The sequence below is a fragment of the Protopterus annectens genome, chromosome 4.part0 (assembly GCF_019279795.1).
Source record: "Protopterus annectens isolate FY-2018-M chromosome 4.part0, PAN1.0, whole genome shotgun sequence".
Lineage (NCBI taxonomy): Eukaryota > Metazoa > Chordata > Ceratodontiformes > Protopteridae > Protopterus > Protopterus annectens.
Window position 1 is genome coordinate 694,712,434 of NC_056733.1, and position 18,976 is coordinate 694,731,409.

An 18,976-nucleotide genomic window follows, 5' to 3' on the forward strand; every position below is an offset into this window, starting at 1 on the left:
GCACTGCAGAACCCTATGCAAGTCCTCTGAAAACTGGTGTTGAAAGGGGATTAAAATCCTATCACCTGAAGTGTCAACTGAAGTGTGGACAGATGAGGGTGAAGGAGAGACTTATAACCTTGTGTGAGAAGAGCCATTTGGTGAGGTAACTTGTGATGATGGCCCCTGGCCAGATGAAAGAGGAGGGTTGCCAGTGCTGTTTTGGCCTAATGGGAGTCACTAACAAGATTCTTGAGAAGTCCAGACTGATCTTGTGTCAGAATCTGGGAAGAACAGGAAGAGGAGGAAAACCACAAAGGAACACTCTCTTCCTATTAATAAACATGGCTTCCACCTTCCAAGCTAAAGGGTTTCTAGGACAGAAATGAGGTTCAGTAGAACCAGTACAGCAAACAATGTTCAGACCAATGTTCAACTATGGTGTTCGGACTGGTAGCAAATAAGTTCTGAGTTTGGAGCATCCATATGTCACCTTTATGCCCTGTGCTGATGCTGGCTGCATATGTCTGACATATGACACTGGTAAGAGTTAAAGGTTTTGGTATACTGGCTGGATGTAGGACTGTCCATGGCAGGAGATCCCACTGGTTATGAATACTGCAACAGTGATATGGAAGGACATCTTCACTTAATGAGGGCAATGCTTACAATTTCCTGTGTTATGCTTACCTGAGTATCTGACTGTGACTTTGACTGTATATACAGTATTAATTCCTTACTTCACATTATAGGAAATGGTCAACCATGTTTACCACATTTACCCCAACAAACAAAATGCAACACTTAACAGAAAAGAAGCGGTGTGGTGAACACACTATTAGTCTCAGTCATGTCCTCTTTAGTCTTATATCAGATGTCATGATACAGTAAAAGGGCTGGAGAGAGGTCCGGACTTTTTAATGTTCCACTTTATTATAATTTCAGTTATGGGACAATACAATACTTTATGAAGGGCTCAATCACCATCATTCATCTGGGCCCCAAAATTCTACATTTAATTAGAAATATTTTGTTTACATTTATAAATGAAACACTGTAGTATATATCCAAAGCAAACAATACTTACATGTCTCTTGTCATTTTTCCACTCCCCAGAATACAATTTCTTATATTCCCTAGTGACAGGGTCAGGCACACTGTACGTTCCAAATCCATTACGCATTCCAAATTTCCAGTCTCCATCATAGAGGGCTCCTGTGCTTTTCCACAGCTGTGTACCTTTTCCTGTTGAAATAATAAATCAAATAATCATCCCCTAATACCTGTGAGAGCTAATCACTGTAGCCAGCAAGCACAAACAGTGCAAAACTGCTTCCATAGCAAAGCTCTAAGCAGTGTGCTAATCTGTTTCAAATCTAGCAATTGAGGAGAATAGTAAGCATGATAAAGCATTGATGTATTTTTAAATATCTGCCCGCATTAAATCAGCTAGACTGCAGAATACTGACTAAAGTAAAATTCTATGAGGACCATGCTGTAACTTAGTCACATGGGTTTACAAACGAAAAGGATAGAAATAAGATTGTGAAATGCTATATGTCATAAAGGCAGTCTAAAGCAAATCTGAAGGAGGGAACAAGAGTATCTGGTCTACCTACAGGAACTGCACTAAAAACTTTGCTGCCAAATGAAAATATACTATCTAGATGTAGTGAAAGTCATGCAAGGTTTACACGGCTACAAAATTTGTATAATTTAATTTAACTGGTCCCACACTGAATAAACATGTCAAGAAAATTATTAAGCCAGAAATAATGTAACTAGCTAAAGGGACTTTGAAGCCAGGGGTGATGCCAGGCTAAAACAGACAACTGTGAAACCAAGGTAATACCAAATTAAATGAAGCAGGTAACACAATGTATTTTTCCTTCTTATTTTTCTGTTCAGTTGTTCCCACGGCTAGAGGGAAGTTTGTCTTTTGTCTTTCTAAAAAAGAAAGAACAAAGAATGCCTTTGAAGTGCATTATTTCCTTCGACCTATTGCCTCCTTTTGTTTGTGCAACAATGAAAGATGAAAAAACAGGAACTGTACTCCTGCTGGACTGTAACTGCTATAATGACTTGTCACTGACATAGTCTGGATTCAGGATTCAAAGAAGCAGACATGGAAATATATTGCCAGTTTCTGTTTTTGCAGGACTAATATGATTAAGCTTTTGTTTCTAAAGAGGGGTTGCTATGATGAATGAAAAACCTGGTTTAGCTACTTATTTTCCCAGCAACAGGATGAAGATGCCACGGATACTGTGTGCTGGGGGAAGAAAATGATATATAACTGCATGATGCTAGAGAAAGAAGTTGATGTTGCCTTGTTTGTTCATAGGTTCATAGGTTCATACTAGGCTATCTGCCCTAGGGCATTTATAAGCCTAGCCAGAATGTGTTTGGTTTTTGCCACCCATTTTAAATTTATTTTGCTATGCCCTTTTTCGAGGTTAGTATACTGTGCCTCTGTCTAACAGTGACACAGAAGAGATACCCGGGGTAAACCTACGATCTCCCTTCCACTCATCAAGATTCCTCTTGAAGAGAGTCCAGGAGGGACTCTGCCTAACCTGGACTGGGATTTTATTCCAGAGTGAAGGGAGCCTCTGGGTTATGAATCGGTCCCTCCAGCATGTCCTATTTATTTCAGTGCTGAGGTTCAAGTTTCTCGAGCGCGTAGCTCGATGGAATTTGGATTTTCTGAGGTGCAGCATGTCCATTAATTCCGGGTTGGACATGGCTTTATACGTCAGGCGCAGATCGCCTCTGAACAGGCGGTAATGCCACTGAGTAGAGCTGGAGTTTCTTTAACCGGGCAGCATATGGCATCTGTTTGAGCCCTTTGATCCTCTTGGTGAGGTACTTTTGGGGTCTTTCCAGTTGCTGCAGGTGTCTGGTAAGGTACATCCCAAAAGGGGCATTGTACTCAATTATGGGCCTGATGAGGGATGAGTAAAGGGGCACTGTGACCTCCCCTGATCTAGATGTGAATCCCTTCATGATTAGGTGGGCTATATAAAATGTTTTTCTAACCACTTTGGCCATGTGGTTGTCAAATGAGAGATTGCTATCAACTTGGGTCCCCAGGTCCCTAATTACTTCTTCTGTACTTAATGGATTACCACCTATGTGGTAATTTGTGGCACTTTGTTTTTGCCAAAGGGGATGACTATACACTTTTTGGCATTTAGCTTGAGGCCATGGCTCTGGCACCAGTTGTCTGTTTCTATGAGGCCCTTTTGGCAGATGCTTGTGTCAGCTGGAGAGTCGATTATGGCACCCAATTTGCAGTCATCTGCGAACTTGGTCAGCCACAGTCCTTCCGTGTTGGCCTGTACCTCTGAGAAATATATACCGAACAAGAGAGGTCCCAGGACTGAGCCTTGTGGGACACCACTTGTAACTGGTTTGGAGTCTGACATGGCTCCAGCAATTCTGACCATGTGGGTTCTGTCCTTGAGCCAGTTTGCAATCCATCTAGTGACATAGGGGTTTATATTTAAGCTGGTGAGCTTATCTATAATGCCCGAGTGGGGTATTGTATCGAAGGCTTTTGCGAGGTCCAGGTAGGCTGTGTGGACCACCTTCCCCTCGTCAATCGCCTTGGTGACTGTTTCAAAGAAATCAACCAGGTTTAAGAGGCAGGATCTGCCCTTAACAAAGCCGAACTGGGTAGGATCCAGTGTCTGTAGGTCCCCAATATCTTTATCTATGAGGTCCATGATGATCCTTTCCATAGCTTTGCAGACCAAGCTAGTCAGGCTTATGAGGCGATAGTTTCCAGTATCCGTTGAGGCACCACCTTTATGGAGAGGGACCACTGTTGCTGTACGCCACTCTTTGGGCACATATCCTGTAGTAAGGCTGAGAATGAACAGTAGTTTTATGTTTGGGTTTAGCTCTTCTTGGAGTTCATGTAGGACGCAGCCCGGGACACCGTCTGGTCCCATTGATGCTGTGTTTTTTGCTTTGGAGAGGCAGCTCTTACCTGAGCATCTGAGATGTCAGGGGGCAGTACTCTGCTGGGATAGATATTTGCCCTTTTGGTGGGGAGGGGGGGGGAGTTTGTGCTGAACCTGTCAGCTAGGATGTTGGCAATGTCTGTGGGTTCAGTGTATTTTTTGTCATTTTGGACTAATTCTGAGCATATCTGGGAATTACCACCCAGGTTCCTAACATAACTAAAGAAAGCCTTGTGATTATCCTTAGTGTCCTGTGCAATTTTTCTCTCGAAGCTGGCCTTAGACAATTTTATGAGTGCCCGTAGTTTTTGCTAATACTGATCAGTGATGCCTTCCCTTTTTGGGATTTTGCTCTATCATTTAGTAGCTTCCTCCTTCTATTATATAGTTTGTTTATGGCTGGGGTCCACCAGACAGGACGCCTGCCTTTGGGGGATTGGGTCTTGGTTTTATTTGGGATCGCATGATCCATGCATTCCTGAAGGTGTTCATAGAATGCGTTTATAAAGGATTCTGCGGTCTGGGCCGTATTTTCCACAGGCCCAGGGGCTTTGAAGGATTCCAGCTCGGTTTTGAGGAGTGTGAAATTTGCTTTAGAGAAGTTTTTCACTGTGGTTTTCTGGGCAGGGGGTGGGGTCGGGATGTGAATATCCAGTGAGATTAGTTTATGGTCTGATCTTACCAGTGAGGGATACACTTCTGGTCTGGAGCATAGAGTCCCCATGTTGGTGATGATCAGGTCCAGTATGTTTTCCCCTCTTGTGGGAGTGGTAACAAGTTGTTCCATAGCATTTGAGTTTACAAATTCTAGGAACCTTTGGGCTAGGGTGTTGGAGCTAGAGTAATGCTCCCAGTCTATGTTTGGGTAGTTGAAGTCACCCAATATAATGGTGTTTGGAGAGACCTACATATTTTCCAGTGTTCTCAGAAAGGCCGAGTGGGGTTCCTGGGTTTGGGAGGGTGGTCTGTAGCAGGCTATGAACTGGAAGGCAGTTTTACCCACTGTTAGTTGCACATGGATAGTCTCTGATGCTTCGTGCTTTGCCACCAACCTGGAGGTGTGGGTATCTTTGATGAATATCAATACTCCCCCTCCTTTTGTGGTTCGGTCCAAGTTTTGGGGCCGAAAAGCATGGTATGAGGTATAACCTGGTAGTGCTGGGGTGCTCTCGGGAGCCCTGAACCAGGTTTCTGTTACTGCACAGATATCGATGTTCTACTTCAGGCGATCTATGCCTGACATACAAAGCTATGTCAAATCCAGAATTAATGGACATGCTCCACCTCAGTAAATCTAAATCCCTTAGAGCCACATGCTCGAGGGACTTGAACCTCAGCACAGAAATAAATAGAACTTGCTGGAGGGACAGGTTCATAACCCAGAGGCTCCCTTCACTCTGGAATAGAATTCCAGTTCATGTGAGGCAGATCACCTCACTGAATCTCTTCAAGAAGAATCTCGATAAGTGGATGGGGGATCGTAGGTTTGCCCCAGGGATTACTCCCGTGTCACTATTAGACAGAGGCACAGTAAACTAAACCTTAAAAAGGGCACAGTATACTCAAATCAAGGGGTGGCGTAAGCCATACAGAATCGGGCTAGTCTTATAATTGCCCCAGGGCAGATAGCCTAGTATGAACCTATGAACCTATGAACCTATGCTAAGGAGAGTTTAGAGTGCGTGCATCTTGAGGTTTAGACTTCTGGCGTTGAGTAGCATTACTCTTAGTTTCTTATCCCTTGTGATACCTATGGAGGTGGGTTTGTCTTTTGAGCCTTGCCTAAAAAAGGCACTATGGGGGTAGCAAGAGCCTTTGCCAATATCCGAAAGCCCAGGGGTGACAGGTGCAAGCTGTCCCGAGCAAAGCATCGTGGCTTGTCAAGCATATCATCCCAAGCTGACAGGCATTGGATCCCCTTTGAATGACACCAGTACTTAAGCCAATTGTTGAAATTGATCATCTTGTCTTCATATTGTGGCATCATTCTTGGTGAGGGTAAGATGCTACTCAAGGTCAGGGTCATACCGGCCTGGGCTACATGCTCAGAGAGCTCCTTTATGTCTCTTTTCATGTAGTCCAGGGAGGTACGTCTCAGGTCATTCACACCAGTATGGACAATGATTGAGTCATATTTGTACTTGCCTTGGAGTGACCTGAGTGCTTGTGTTATGTGGCGGATCCTAGCACCCGACAGGCTGCTCACCGTGACCCTCTCCTTGTTCAGCCTGGTGAGCGGGACGTCAGTGTGCCTGATGATAGAGTCACCTATTACAAGTGTATCAGGTGTGTTGTTTAGTCTTAAGGGCTGTGACTGTTCGGCACACTGGCTTTGTGAGATATGTGTTGCACATTTTTTGTTTTGGGGTAGCGGTTGCTTGGATGTCTGCTTTGGAGGTCTCTGCTGCTTAGGCAGATCTTTATTTAGAGCCTCCGAGTATGTTTTTGTGTGATTATGTGTTTGGTTTGCTGTCGTGGTAGGTCTATGTGAGACTGGAATTGTAGTGAGTGTGGTTTCCTTCTCCTCCTGACTGGTTATGCCAGTACTGAGTTGGGAGAGCTTAGCCTCCAGTTTGGCTATATGGTTGCATCTCTCACATGTGTTGGAATTTGTTGGGAGGAGGAGAAGGTTGTCTGTGTACATGAGGCAGTTGTAACATTGCCTCAAGATTCCCAGATTCACCAGCTGGACTGGAGAGGAGATTGACAACTGACCTTTGGACATGCTAGAATAATATTGGGAATTCCTTAATAATTGAAAACAAGGGCCAGTGGGGAGTGAGGGTGTAGTGCTTTTAATTTTTAGTGCTGACTTATATAATTGCTTTAGTGAGCAAGTGCCAGGTAACTTAAGTGCAATGTGTAAAGGTAACTTAAATGCAAAAACGACAAACAGTAACTTTCTTTCGAGTGAAACAAGGAAATAAGTACAGTAAGCAATGCAGATATCACTAGTGATCCACAGAAGTGCTGAGAAGCCGCGTATTAGGTGGAATTAGCGTTCCAGGGAAATAACAAGCAAACAAACAACAAGCATATAAACAAAGCTAGATTCAGCAGGCCTGGATCTAGTGTATGCTACAGCAAACAAGGTGTACCAATTTCAGTAAGATACAGTTCAAATATTCAGGCACTATAAACCTTTAACCAGAAATTCCCAGCTCAGAAGGGCAGAGTCCAGCCTCTCCTCCCACAAGAGTGCAGACCACGAACCCTCTTAATGTAAAATAACTGGCCTGAAAGCCCAAGTGCTTAAACCAGAATTAATACACTTTTAGAATAACAGACACTGAGCCCTCAATCAGCAGTTCCCAACCTAGAAGGATGTAAGCTACCTGTTCTGCCACTACAGTGCAGACCACAAACCCTCTCAGTGCAAAACAACTGGTCCGAAGCCCAAGTGTTTAAACCAAAAGGCTTAGAATGAGTTACACCAAGCAGTAATAAATACAATTGAGTACTTTTAAGATGATGCAAAAGTAAAATAAAGTAGGTAGAAACACAAGTACAGTAAAAGCAGATGAAATTATTTTTTTTTTCTGAACAAGTGCTGAGATCAAAGAAACAGTTTTGAGTGCTGAAACTAGAAAACTGGCTAGTTATAAGAAAAAAACTAAGCTAGAAGGCTTCCCTCCAACACAGAAGGGCTTGGGGGCTCAGAAGCCTACAAATAGTCTATACCACTTAACAGGAAAGGCAGGAAACAAGCTTAAATTTTTTTTTTCTGTTTCCCAGATGCTCTCTTTGTACACAGTAGGAGTGCCTGAAATCAGAATATGATCTCACTGCACTCAGTTGAGTGAGCAAATGAGATGGGCCCAGAAGGAGTATCCAAACACAAATTTACAAGAGGGGCGGGCAGTTTCAAGGCCACTAAGAATAACACCAAAACAAAAACAGGGAGGGTGGCTGGGACTAACTGAAGAGCAGAGTCAAAACTTCCAGTTCAGTTAATATTCCTGCAACACAATTAAAATCAATTTAAATACTGTATTTTTTTGAAAAAAAGTGCAGATAAAGGTACTTAAATTCTCTTATACGTCCAGTTGAATACAGCAAGTTCTTAGCCAGCCAAAGCTGAGGTTTTTAAGCAGAAAATATTTCACACTGTACCACTTAAATAGGCAAGGACAGGAAATCAAAGAATGTGGCTACCCCACACCTGTAATTACTAGCAAATAACAAAATTCAGCAAACACTGACTAACTTCCAGTTCAGTTAATATTTCTGCAACACAGTTAAAATCAATTTAAATACTGTATTTTTTTGAAAAAAAAAGTGCAGATAAAGGTACTTAAATTCTCTTATGCGTCCAGTTGAATACAGCAAGTTCTTAGCCGGCCAAAGCTGAGGTTTTTTGTGGAACTATCTGTGAGTAATAGTTATTAATTTATCTAGGATCAGTGTTTCTGAAGTAATTTAGCTAGGGAACTTAGTAGTGTTTGGGTTTTTCCATATACATCCTATTTTCATTGCCTTTTATCTGATACTTTATTTTAAGTACATGCATACGCTGTTAATCTCACAACATGGTTTATTTATTTATTTATTCAATTTGTTAAGCGGTTAAGTGAGTTGGTCTGAGAACCTTTTTCAGTCATGACCCAAGCAAAATGGCAAAGACGAAAAAACAAGTGAACAGACCATACATTACTTACACTGAACAAGTATCACTCTGCATAGTCATTAAGTTTTAGCATGTTTAAAATGTTTATACAATCGATAGCATATGTATATTTAAAAACTAGCATTTTAAACATTCCTTTGCTTACAGAATACACATGTTCCACATATTTATATCTAGTCATCTGTTTATATAGCATGAGTTCTGCCCATTCATGTTTGGTCATAAACTATGTGTGAATCAGTAAACAAGCACTGTGCAAAATAAATGAGATCACTGTAAAGCATATTCTACCAAAGGGAAAGTAATCCTTATAAATATTGTATCATTTGTATCATATGTGTGTATTTAAATGGAAATTCTATGCTTTTAAAATACTACATAGTCATTTGAAGCCAATTAGGCAGCATCATAGAAACACTGCATTTCAATTTGTGTATCACATATTTTTAAGCTGCCTTCTAAAGTAAGGGAGTCCGCTTGGCTTCTTCTTGTGTTGGGAATGCATTTCCACTGAGCTGTGCCCAACTTGAGGAATGCCGTCTCAGTAATGGATAAGGTGAATAAATGTATTTGTAGTTGTACACTGGACTGATTTCTTAGAACGTATAAAAGGTTTCTCAGGAATGGTAGGTGTTTCAAAGGTAGACAGTTAGTGTTACTTGATCAGTCTGAAAGTTAGGGTGTTGAGGAGGACCTGTGCTATAAGTTACACAGGTAGACAGTTTTAAAACAGTGCTACAGTGATGCCCATTCCAAGGGGAGGAGTGAACAAATCTGAGAAAATTATTTTCTGCAGTTTGTAAAGGGGTTTTGTTTTGATATGAGAGTAGAATGATAATTGAGTAGAGCACATTCTAATCTGTTTAATAAGGCATTTGACAATAGGATTGAAAGCGTCCTTGGTTAGTAGGTGAGAAATTTTACAGGTAATTTTTAAAAGGCCCATGACATTTTTAACTTCTATGTCTCTCTGGCAGTGGAAAGTTAGATTTTGGTCAAGAGTTAGTCCAAAGAATCTCTGTAATAATAGGTGAGGGGAATAGTTTATAATTTGCTGGTGTTAACTGTAAGCTTGTAATTTGTAAGCCAGGTCCAAATATGCAAGAAGTCCAATTGTAGTTGTCTGTTTAGCACTGATGAAGATTTATGAGCTGTGATTAACCCTACACCATCTGCATATAAATTTATGTTTAAAGTTGGGGAAGTTTGTAAAATAATGTATTAATAAATAAAGAGAAAAGCAGGGGACCTAGTACTGAATCCTGCTCTACACCTTTGGAAATGATGCTGGTTTCAGAAAAGGTGTTAAGTGCATGTACTACAAAGATCTGATTAAGAAGAAAGTTACTGAATCATCGTACTACTTGTTTACAGAAACAGACTTTGCTTAGTATTAGCTAGTGATCAACTGGTTCACATGTATATTTGAGATCCATGAGGACTGTCTGCACCAGTTATAAGAACTTTCTCCATGTTTATGTAAATGTTGCTAGTCTTGCTGTAAAGAGCAGTTAGTGTACTATAGTGTGGCCTGAAACCATGTTGTTTATCAGACAGTATGTCATATTTCTTGAGATGCTCACTATTTTCTCACGTACCATAGCTAGTAGACATGTATTAGCTATTGGCTAGTTGACTGTTTTTTTTTAATATCCATCTCTTTATGAGTATCAAACAAAACAAAAGTTCATTCTTGGCTGTCCACATGCATGATGCCACCTTCAACTGCCATCAGTGGATGGCTCATTTCTTATTTATTTGGATTAAATATTTAAGCAATAACCCATGCCTGGGTGTGGGTAATGTTGGATTTACCCACGGTTGGTGCGGTTTGGTCATGAGGGCGAAGCCCGAGTGGCCAAACAAAGACAACCGTGGGTAAATCCAGCATTACCCACACACAGAAGTGGAGTTATTATATATAATGACATTATTTAAGAAAAAAATACATACTTTTCTTAAATAATGGCATTGTATAATGCCTCCTTGCTGCCCTTCTGCAGCTGTCCAGTATTCTGCGGCAGTTCTGATGTACTGCGCATGCGTATGGTTACACAGTACATCAGAACTGTGTGTGTGTGTGTGGAAGCCACGGAGAAAGAAAGATCTCCGTTGCTTTTAAAAACATGTCTCGCTATGTTAAAAGAGTTTAACATAGCGGGATAGCTTTAAAAAAAGCAACGAGATTTTCCTTTCTCCATTGCTTTTTTTTAAAGCTGTCTCGCTTAACATAGCGAGACAGCTTTAAAAAAAGCAAAAGAGAAAGGAAGATCTCCGTTGCTTTTTTTTTAAGATATCTCGCTATGTTAAACTCATTTAACACAGCGAGATAACAGCAATGGAGCTCTTCCATTCTGTCCAAAATAAAAGAAGACTTGTACTAATGGAAAAAGTCTGAGCAACCGGACCTTTTTCCATTAGTATAAGTCTTCTATTTATAACCTGCAAGCTGACCAATCAGCGTGCATGTTTTGGAATATTAATGGGGGGGTTGTTGCGTAATTCCATTTTATACATGCAAGCTCAGCCTACTGCGGTGGTGGTGCTGCGGTAGCGTTGTCGCCTCACAGTAAGATGTTGTCTTGTTAGATTCTCAGCTAGAGCGTCTTCTGTGTGGAGACATGCATGAATGGGCGTACCTTCGTTGAAGATTGTGCGTCAGGGTCAGCAACTCGGCACGTAAAAATTTACTGCCAATCATTAGCAGATCAGAGTTCCGCTGTGGCAACCCCCAACCGGGAAAGGCCGAAAGACACAACAACAAGAACATGTAAGCTCAGCCTGATACTGACGGTTACATAAGACATCCACAAAACAATAACGGCATATAACTTTAAAAAATAAACAAATAAATAAAAATTATCACATTGTCTTTCTTCACCTTTCTCATGCAAAGTTGGGTTATCTCCTAAAAATGCTACATGGATACACCTTGGGTCAAGCTGACCATGTATTTACCAACCTTATCCATAGGTAAATGCAGTTTGAGGTCTTCAACCTCTGCTACAAGGTTTGTTATCCTCTAAGAAAGAAGGGGGGCTCTTTTTACAAGAACTAATCACCACCCTTTTGCCTCTACGGTATTATCAAATCCTGTCAGAAATAAAGGAGTTAGCTTAATCACTTTTGATCAAAGTTTATCAATAATCTTTTGCAATTCAGCTTTAAAGTCTCATAATTCAGCACAATCCCTCAAAAATATCACCATATGCCAGTATAATTATGGAAACACCTCCAGCATATATTCAAGGTAGCAGGAAAGAAATGTGACAGTCTCTCTGGAGTAAACATACTTAAATATGCATTGCCACCTGAAAAACTTTTGTAGCATAATAAAGTACCTGGATTATCTTGGCCCACTCTTTCATGGGAATATTAATCCCCAAATCATTCTATACCCACTTTGAGCTTAGTCTTTCCGTGGGATAATCTTATAAATGTGTGAGACAGCCCTTTTAAATGTAGCTTGCCCCCAAACCCAGGATCCACCCACCAACTTACCCAACAAAGCCAGTCAGCTTTAGGGAAGAAACTTATCCTAGATTAAGCCCAAAAATTCAGCAGTTTTACCATCTAGGCGTGGTTGCTGTCCCTTACTTCAAACTTTTTCTTAAGTGTGGGCTACAGTGAAGCTGTTTCTTGAACTTAAACCAGGGCAGTTTCCTCATAGTCAGCTGGACATCCATGAAAGCAAAACACTGATTTTTAAACATACATGTTGGTACTAAACTTTTAGACTGTTTGTTAGGGCAAAGATATCCTGGACATGCTCAACCAACTCACCAGATATATGAATAGACTTTGACTACCTAAAGACTCTCTTTAATAGACTTTTGAATAAAGACAATATTCCAACCATCCATTTGAACAGAATCCATTTCCATAGTGTCACCACTTGCAGAGAGGGAGAGAGAGAGCAACAGAGTAAACCTTGCATCACCTTAAATTTAACTGCTTTATTATTCAATTCCAGATTTGGTAGGGATAATCCTCCATACTGATAGGCAGTGACAAAAAATCTCATAGCAGATTTTATTTTTATCCTGCCCATATAAAAGATCTTGTTCGGGTTCATTGGTAGTGCATGAACTGCATGCAGAACCAGAGGAAATGCAAATAAATTAATAGTTAAAATCTTTTGGAGGGCTATGCCCAGTCTGCCCCAAAAGTTACAGTATGACTGGATTTTTCTCATAATGTCTTTAAATGTTGCTGCTGCAGATCCCTGCAAGTTGTTACTAAATATATGCCCTAAGTATACCCCCTCCCCCAAATTTATAGAAGGAAATCTCACTTTGCATGTCTCTGATAGCAAATAATTAATTTTAATCACTCCATCTTTGTATTATTAACTTTTTAATATGAAACCCTGCCAAAGTATCCCAGTTGTTTTCCTGGTTTAGGCAAGTAAATTAGGGGATCATCTACAAAGAAAATGTCAATAAATACATTATCTTCAAGATCCATGAATCTAAGGAAGGATCCACAAAGTATTAATATATAAAATATATATTTATTAAATGGTTAAGCACTTTTATCCTTTATTTAAAAAACTTGGATTTTATCAGAACCTACCCCCAACTACCCAATGAGAGTTTTAAATAATCACAGATTAATCATGTAACCAACTCAGCAATTCCATCAGAAAACTCAGACAATAAATAATTCTTATAATAATTTAAGACATATTATATACTAAATAAATTAGTCACAAATGTATGAAATATTCATCTTCCTCCTAAAGACCTATTGTGTCTTCAGCATATTCATTTCATTATTAAAAGAACTGTATATATAAAAAAATTAAAATAAAATAATGACCTTACAAAGCTGATGAAGAGTTTAAATATTAAAAAAATTAAGGCAGAAAGATACCCAAACACTTAGATAGCTATACAAGTGCTATCAGGACTATGGGGCCCACTAACAGTATGAAACTTGAGCACACTATGGATCGACACATTGTCATCCAGCCAAGGTAATATGGCTGCAGTCAGCCTTAGTTGCTACTGCAATTCTCTACATTTGTAAACCCTTTAAAGCACCCCTCCCCCACAGTTCTAAAAGGTTTTGAGTGGAGAACAGACCAAGAGAGATATGGCAGGGAGACAGAATTATATCAACAACTCACATTGCCAGCCTTTAAATCTATGACCCCCAGGAGTCCTTATAACATATAAGGATAGGTTTTAATAAACATCTTTCAGAGAGATGGTGGAAAAAAGTGATGGAGTTCTTCATTTGCATAAAGGTTTGAATATGTTCAGTTATAGTGTGCATGATGTCACAGGTACTCATTTTATGTTGTTTGAGTGTGGTTTAACTTTTGTACCAGTTTCAAAAAATGACATTTCAGACTATTTAGTGGATTTTAAATTGTTTGTTAGAAATTAAATTTTTCTGTTTTATACAATCAAGTAGACCATGCCAATTTGCCTACTACAAGTTTTAAGAGAATCTACATATAACCCCTCCCCCTTCATCCACTTACTTGTACAAATACTTGAAAAAGCAAGAGAGAAGGAAAATTTTAGGACATAATCGCAGTAGATATTTTAAGGATAATTTGAGAATGGAAGAAAGATCTTTGTTTAAAGTTTTAGTTAATGATGCTTCTCTATAAATTATGAAACCTGATAAGGGCGGGGGTTTTGTGCTTGTGAATACAATGGACTATTCTAGGGAAATGCTGGAAATGTTGTATGATCAATGAACACTGCACACAAAAATATTGATTTATATTTAAATGACATTAATTACACTCACCCAGCTTGTATCATTTTTTTTGTCTCTGGAAAATCCTTTTATTCCAACAATATTTGGCATCCCTAAAGAGCATAAAGATGTTTCTAATCTACCACTTAGATCTAATGTAGATGGCCAGGAATCCAAAAAACAGTCATGTACTCACCATAATGTTCTAGCTGTACTGTCAATTTTTCTTTTCTCCTCACATGTGGTTTGGATCCGACTCGACTGTTAGCAAGCCATGGAAACCAAAAAGCTCTTGGATACCTCCCCCTTACCCACAATGCACCTCTCTCAAATACCTCAGATCATGTTTGCTGTGATAATATTAGGAGAGAGGAAAGATTAGTGCTTAACACCAAAAAAAAACCCTTAAGTGAGGCAATTTTTGGAGTCTAATGGAACTCAGTCTAACCCTAGAAAGCCTATTCCCGTTCAACCAGGAATCCAAGGATGGGGGTTGGAGGATGAGATTGTGAGGAGAGATGAAAAATCGACAATACAGATGTAACGTTATGGTAAGTACATAAAATCTTTATCTGATATTGTCAATTTTTCATCTCCTACCCACATGTGGGACAGAGTCCCCAGCTATCTTTATCCAGGGTGGACTCACAAGGAGAATATTCCTCAGAACCATCATTCCGAATGAAGCTCTTCCCCTGGAGACCAAATCTAATTTGTAATGAGTGATAAAGGTATGATTGTTTGGGGCCAAGTGGCTGCTGCACAATCATCATCGAAGGAAGCACTGGTCTGGAAGACCTTAGATGTGGCCATTGCCCTAATAGAATGAGCCCAAATGGAGTTGTCAGGCTTCATGCCCTTTGATGAATAAATAAAGGAGATACAACTAGAAAGCCACTTGTATAAGGTAACTTTGGTAACTGGTAGGCCTTTCTTAGGCCCTGTGAATGTGATGAACAACTGTTCTGTTCTCCAAAACAGTTTTGATCTATGTAGATAGAAATGTAAATGTCTATGTACATCCAATAGATGCAGCATATATTCTCCCTTATTACTAAATTTAGAGAAGAAAACAGGCAAAATGTTGGAGAAACAACTTTGGGCAAAAAAGAGGGGTTTGAATGCAATGAAACTCTGTCCTTATGGAAAATCAAATATGGAGGTTTAGAAGACAGTACTTGAAGTTCTGATATCCGTCTCACTGATATGATAGCCACAAAAAATAGAGTCTTCCAAGAAAGATACTTTATGTCACAAGTTGCTGCAGGCTTGAAGGCAGGTTAAATAATCAGATGCATAACCAGATTTAAATCCCAATAAGGAGAAGGGTCCATGTAAGGAGGTTTTAACAACATTGTCTCTTTTAAGAAGGCTTTGCAAAGTTTGTGGGAATTCAAGGACAAGTTATTAAACCCAGTATGGAAATCTGAAATGGTTGCTAACTGCACCTAGGAGCCACTAGCCCGTTATTAAAAAGGTGGGCTAGGAATTACAGAATAAAATGAATAGGGGCTATGATGGGATCCATATTGTGTTGCTGTGCCCAGAATATGAATCTCTTCCATTTACTCCTACATAGTTTCTGAGTAGATGGCTTATGAGTGAGAGGACATCAAGATATGATGGACAGGGGGGAGAGCCTGGGTGTGTGGCCATCAGTGGAACTGGAGGAACCAAGCTGTCAACTTGAGATTGAGAAGGTTGGGATGAGTCATTCCTGTCAGATGTGACAACAGGTCTGGAAAGGGATCCAGAATCCAGGGATTCTTCTGAAGATGAGGGCAAAAGAAGGGAAACCAGATTTGTTGGGGCCAATATAGGGAAATAAGGAAGTCCAGTGGGCCAATCATGTATCAGAGCATCCCTAGGGGTTTGCCCCTATGAGGGAATCAGGGTAAAGTAGTTGCTGCATTTGTTGTTTGGGGAGAAACAAGGAGATTGCAGCAAGGCTGGCCCCATGTGCGGAAACTATTCTCCACAACATTCTTGTTGAGGGACCACTTATGTGGCATGAGAATGACTCTGTTCAGCTTGTCCGCTTTGACACTGGATCTCCCCAGAATATGCGTTGCTATTGGAAAGCGGTTGGATGAGATCACCCATTGCCACACTCTGAGTGCTTCCCAACAGAGAGGGTATGATCTGGTTCCTCCTTGCTTGTTTATGTACCACACTACTGACATGTTGTCTGATTGAATAGCTACCATCCCTAGAGGAAGGGCAGACTGAAAATCTTGCAATGCTAAGAGCACTACCCTCCAAGACATTTATGTGGAGCTTGGTCATGTTTCTAGACCAGGTAACTTTGACAGTCAAGGGCGACATCTTCCGTTGCTGCTTCCTCCTCTGCCTCTGGAGGAAAACTATCTATGTGTGTCTTGGTAGTAACCCTGAGACCTCCTGAACCACATTTTTTTCACTGTCTCTCTGACCTTTGGGATAGGATCTCTGAGGATCCAAATAATGTATGCCCATGGCAGAAAGAGTCTTACATTCCTTCTCACACCTGGATAGCATATCCTTAACTTTGGGACCAAAAAGTGATGTGCTTTTAAACAGAGAATTGGAAAAGGAAGACTTGACGGGTTCTGGAAAATTGCAAAGGCGCACCCAGGCATGCCTCCTCATGGAAATGTCAGAACCCGCTGCTCTACTCGTTCCTTTGGCTGTGTGGGGTATGAGCCTCATGGAAGAGCTGGCAACTTAGTGTAAGTTGGATAACTGGGAAACTACTTTCTCTTTAGTGCCCTCAGCTACTGCTCCTTGAAGGGTATCCAAGAGCTTCTTAATCAGATCCATTTGTAATCTGGTGAAAGGAGATAAGAAATTCAGTGACCGCAAAGCAAAGTTCGCTGAGGAAATGACACGCTTCACACATCTATCCATCATCCTAGAGTCTTTATTAAGAGGATGGACAGTGGAACTCTCCTCAGAAAGTTCCTGCTTGGTCGCTGCTACCACAAACATGGCATCTACTGTAGCCCCTTTAGTCCAGAAGGCACTATCTGAGGGAGCAGTTATAATCTTATTTGGTCTCCTGGGAAAAGGCTTTATGGAGTCTGGGGTCTCCCATGCCCACTGTGAGATCAAATCTGTGAGCTCACTGGTGGAGTCACCCAGGAGGTAGGAGCTAGGGGTCTCAATGGAGAGATGAAGGGGTCTGAATGGAGAGATGAAAAGTCAGCAAGCAAAGGAGAGTAGTAGTGCTGAAATTGAATTCATCCTCAAGTCTTGGTGAGTACCTTCATGAGGTGGACCCTGTTTTCACAAAATCTCACCAAGGCAACACTGATATATAGACTGTATTTATATAGCATATATCATGGATGCAAGTAGGTCAAAAACTAAAAAAGATAGCTGGGTGCACAAGACCTAGGATAAAAAAGTGCCCAATCCTGGTAGACGCACTGGTGCCAAGACTGGAAAAGATGACAGTGCAGAATCTTCAATATACAGAAACATTCCTACAATGGGGTCAAGCCAGGCCCAAGGGGAGGATGGCCTCCTTGTTGTAGAAGGAAGTAGCAGTCCACAAAAAAAATCACAAAGACTGATAGACCATTATGCAAAAAGCCCAGAATTTCCAGACACAAGATATACATAACAATTGAGAGAAATTAGAAGAAAGAAAAATATTTCCACAAGAGATATGCTACCAGTACATGTAACGCCATACGAATTACAGAAGGAGTCATTACTGGACACATTGCGGGTGCTGCAAAGAGCACTTCTGGCTGACATCAAAGAGTGAAGCAATACTAATTTCATGAACTTTAATCATACTTTGACTTAGGAATGGGGTCCATTCCCATCATGGTATTAGAGACCCAAAAGATTTGGAGAAATTAAAAAGAGTTAGAAGGGTGGGACTCAAAGGCGGCCAGGTACACCAACTCCTTGGCCAAGGGTTTGCTGGACTGCCAGTCATCCCTCTGCTTAAGTATCTCTAAAATCTCCCCAAAGGAAACGTCCTCAGGGGGTGACTGTGGGGAACCTTCATCGAGGTTGGTGTCTTCCATGGCTGTCTTCTCCATGGAGTCCATATGTTTCCTTTTCCATAAACTTTTCCCAGGGACCTCCTCAGTGGGATAGTTGGTCGGGGTACCCTGACGGGTATCCTAGGGCCTAGGGTCCCGCTGTCCTTGTGGAACAAGGTGGGATGAACAAGAAGAACATCAGGTATCTACATGGGATAACTGATCCTGCAATATATGTTTCACATGTAAAAAGTCATTAAAGCAGTGTCCAAACTTGCACAGAGGGGAGAAACCATATAAAGGTGTAGAATGCAGCACGTGTTTTACACATCTTAGTAGCCTTCGGCAGCATCATGTCATTCACTCAGATAAGAGGATAAGAAAGAAGTTATGTATTGTTACTATTTTGCAAAAAGCCCAGATTTCCCAGACACAAGATATACTAAATGATTAAGAGAGAAATTATAGGAAAGAAAAATACTTCGACAGGAAAAACTATCAGAAACTTCAAATGAAAATTTGGGGTCATTAATACAACAGATTTGTGAAAAATAGCATATAGATCAAGGGACTTTGATCTGTTTGGAAAAAGAAGCATCTGAGGAAGTGCAAAAATATGAACAAGAAAACCTAGAGATATTTGAGAAGCACAATACTTATGCAAAGGAGAAAGCCAAATTAATCAATGTAAAGAAGGCAGCCCGAAAGAT

The 18,976-nt window shown here is 40.6% G+C and overlaps 1 protein-coding gene across 2 annotated transcripts in view; it reads right to left on the reverse strand.

Annotated features, from left to right (window-relative positions):
- The window catches only part of MORN3 (MORN repeat containing 3), an 814,260-nt gene that overhangs the window by 507,137 nt on the left and 288,147 nt on the right, over positions 1-18,976 (reverse strand). For both annotated transcript variants that reach the window (XM_044068660.1, XM_044068661.1), the window contains exon 3: positions 1,067-1,224. In XM_044068660.1, coding sequence (XP_043924595.1) covers positions 1,067-1,224 — 158 coding nt within the window. The remainder of the gene's footprint in view (positions 1-1,066; positions 1,225-18,976) is intronic.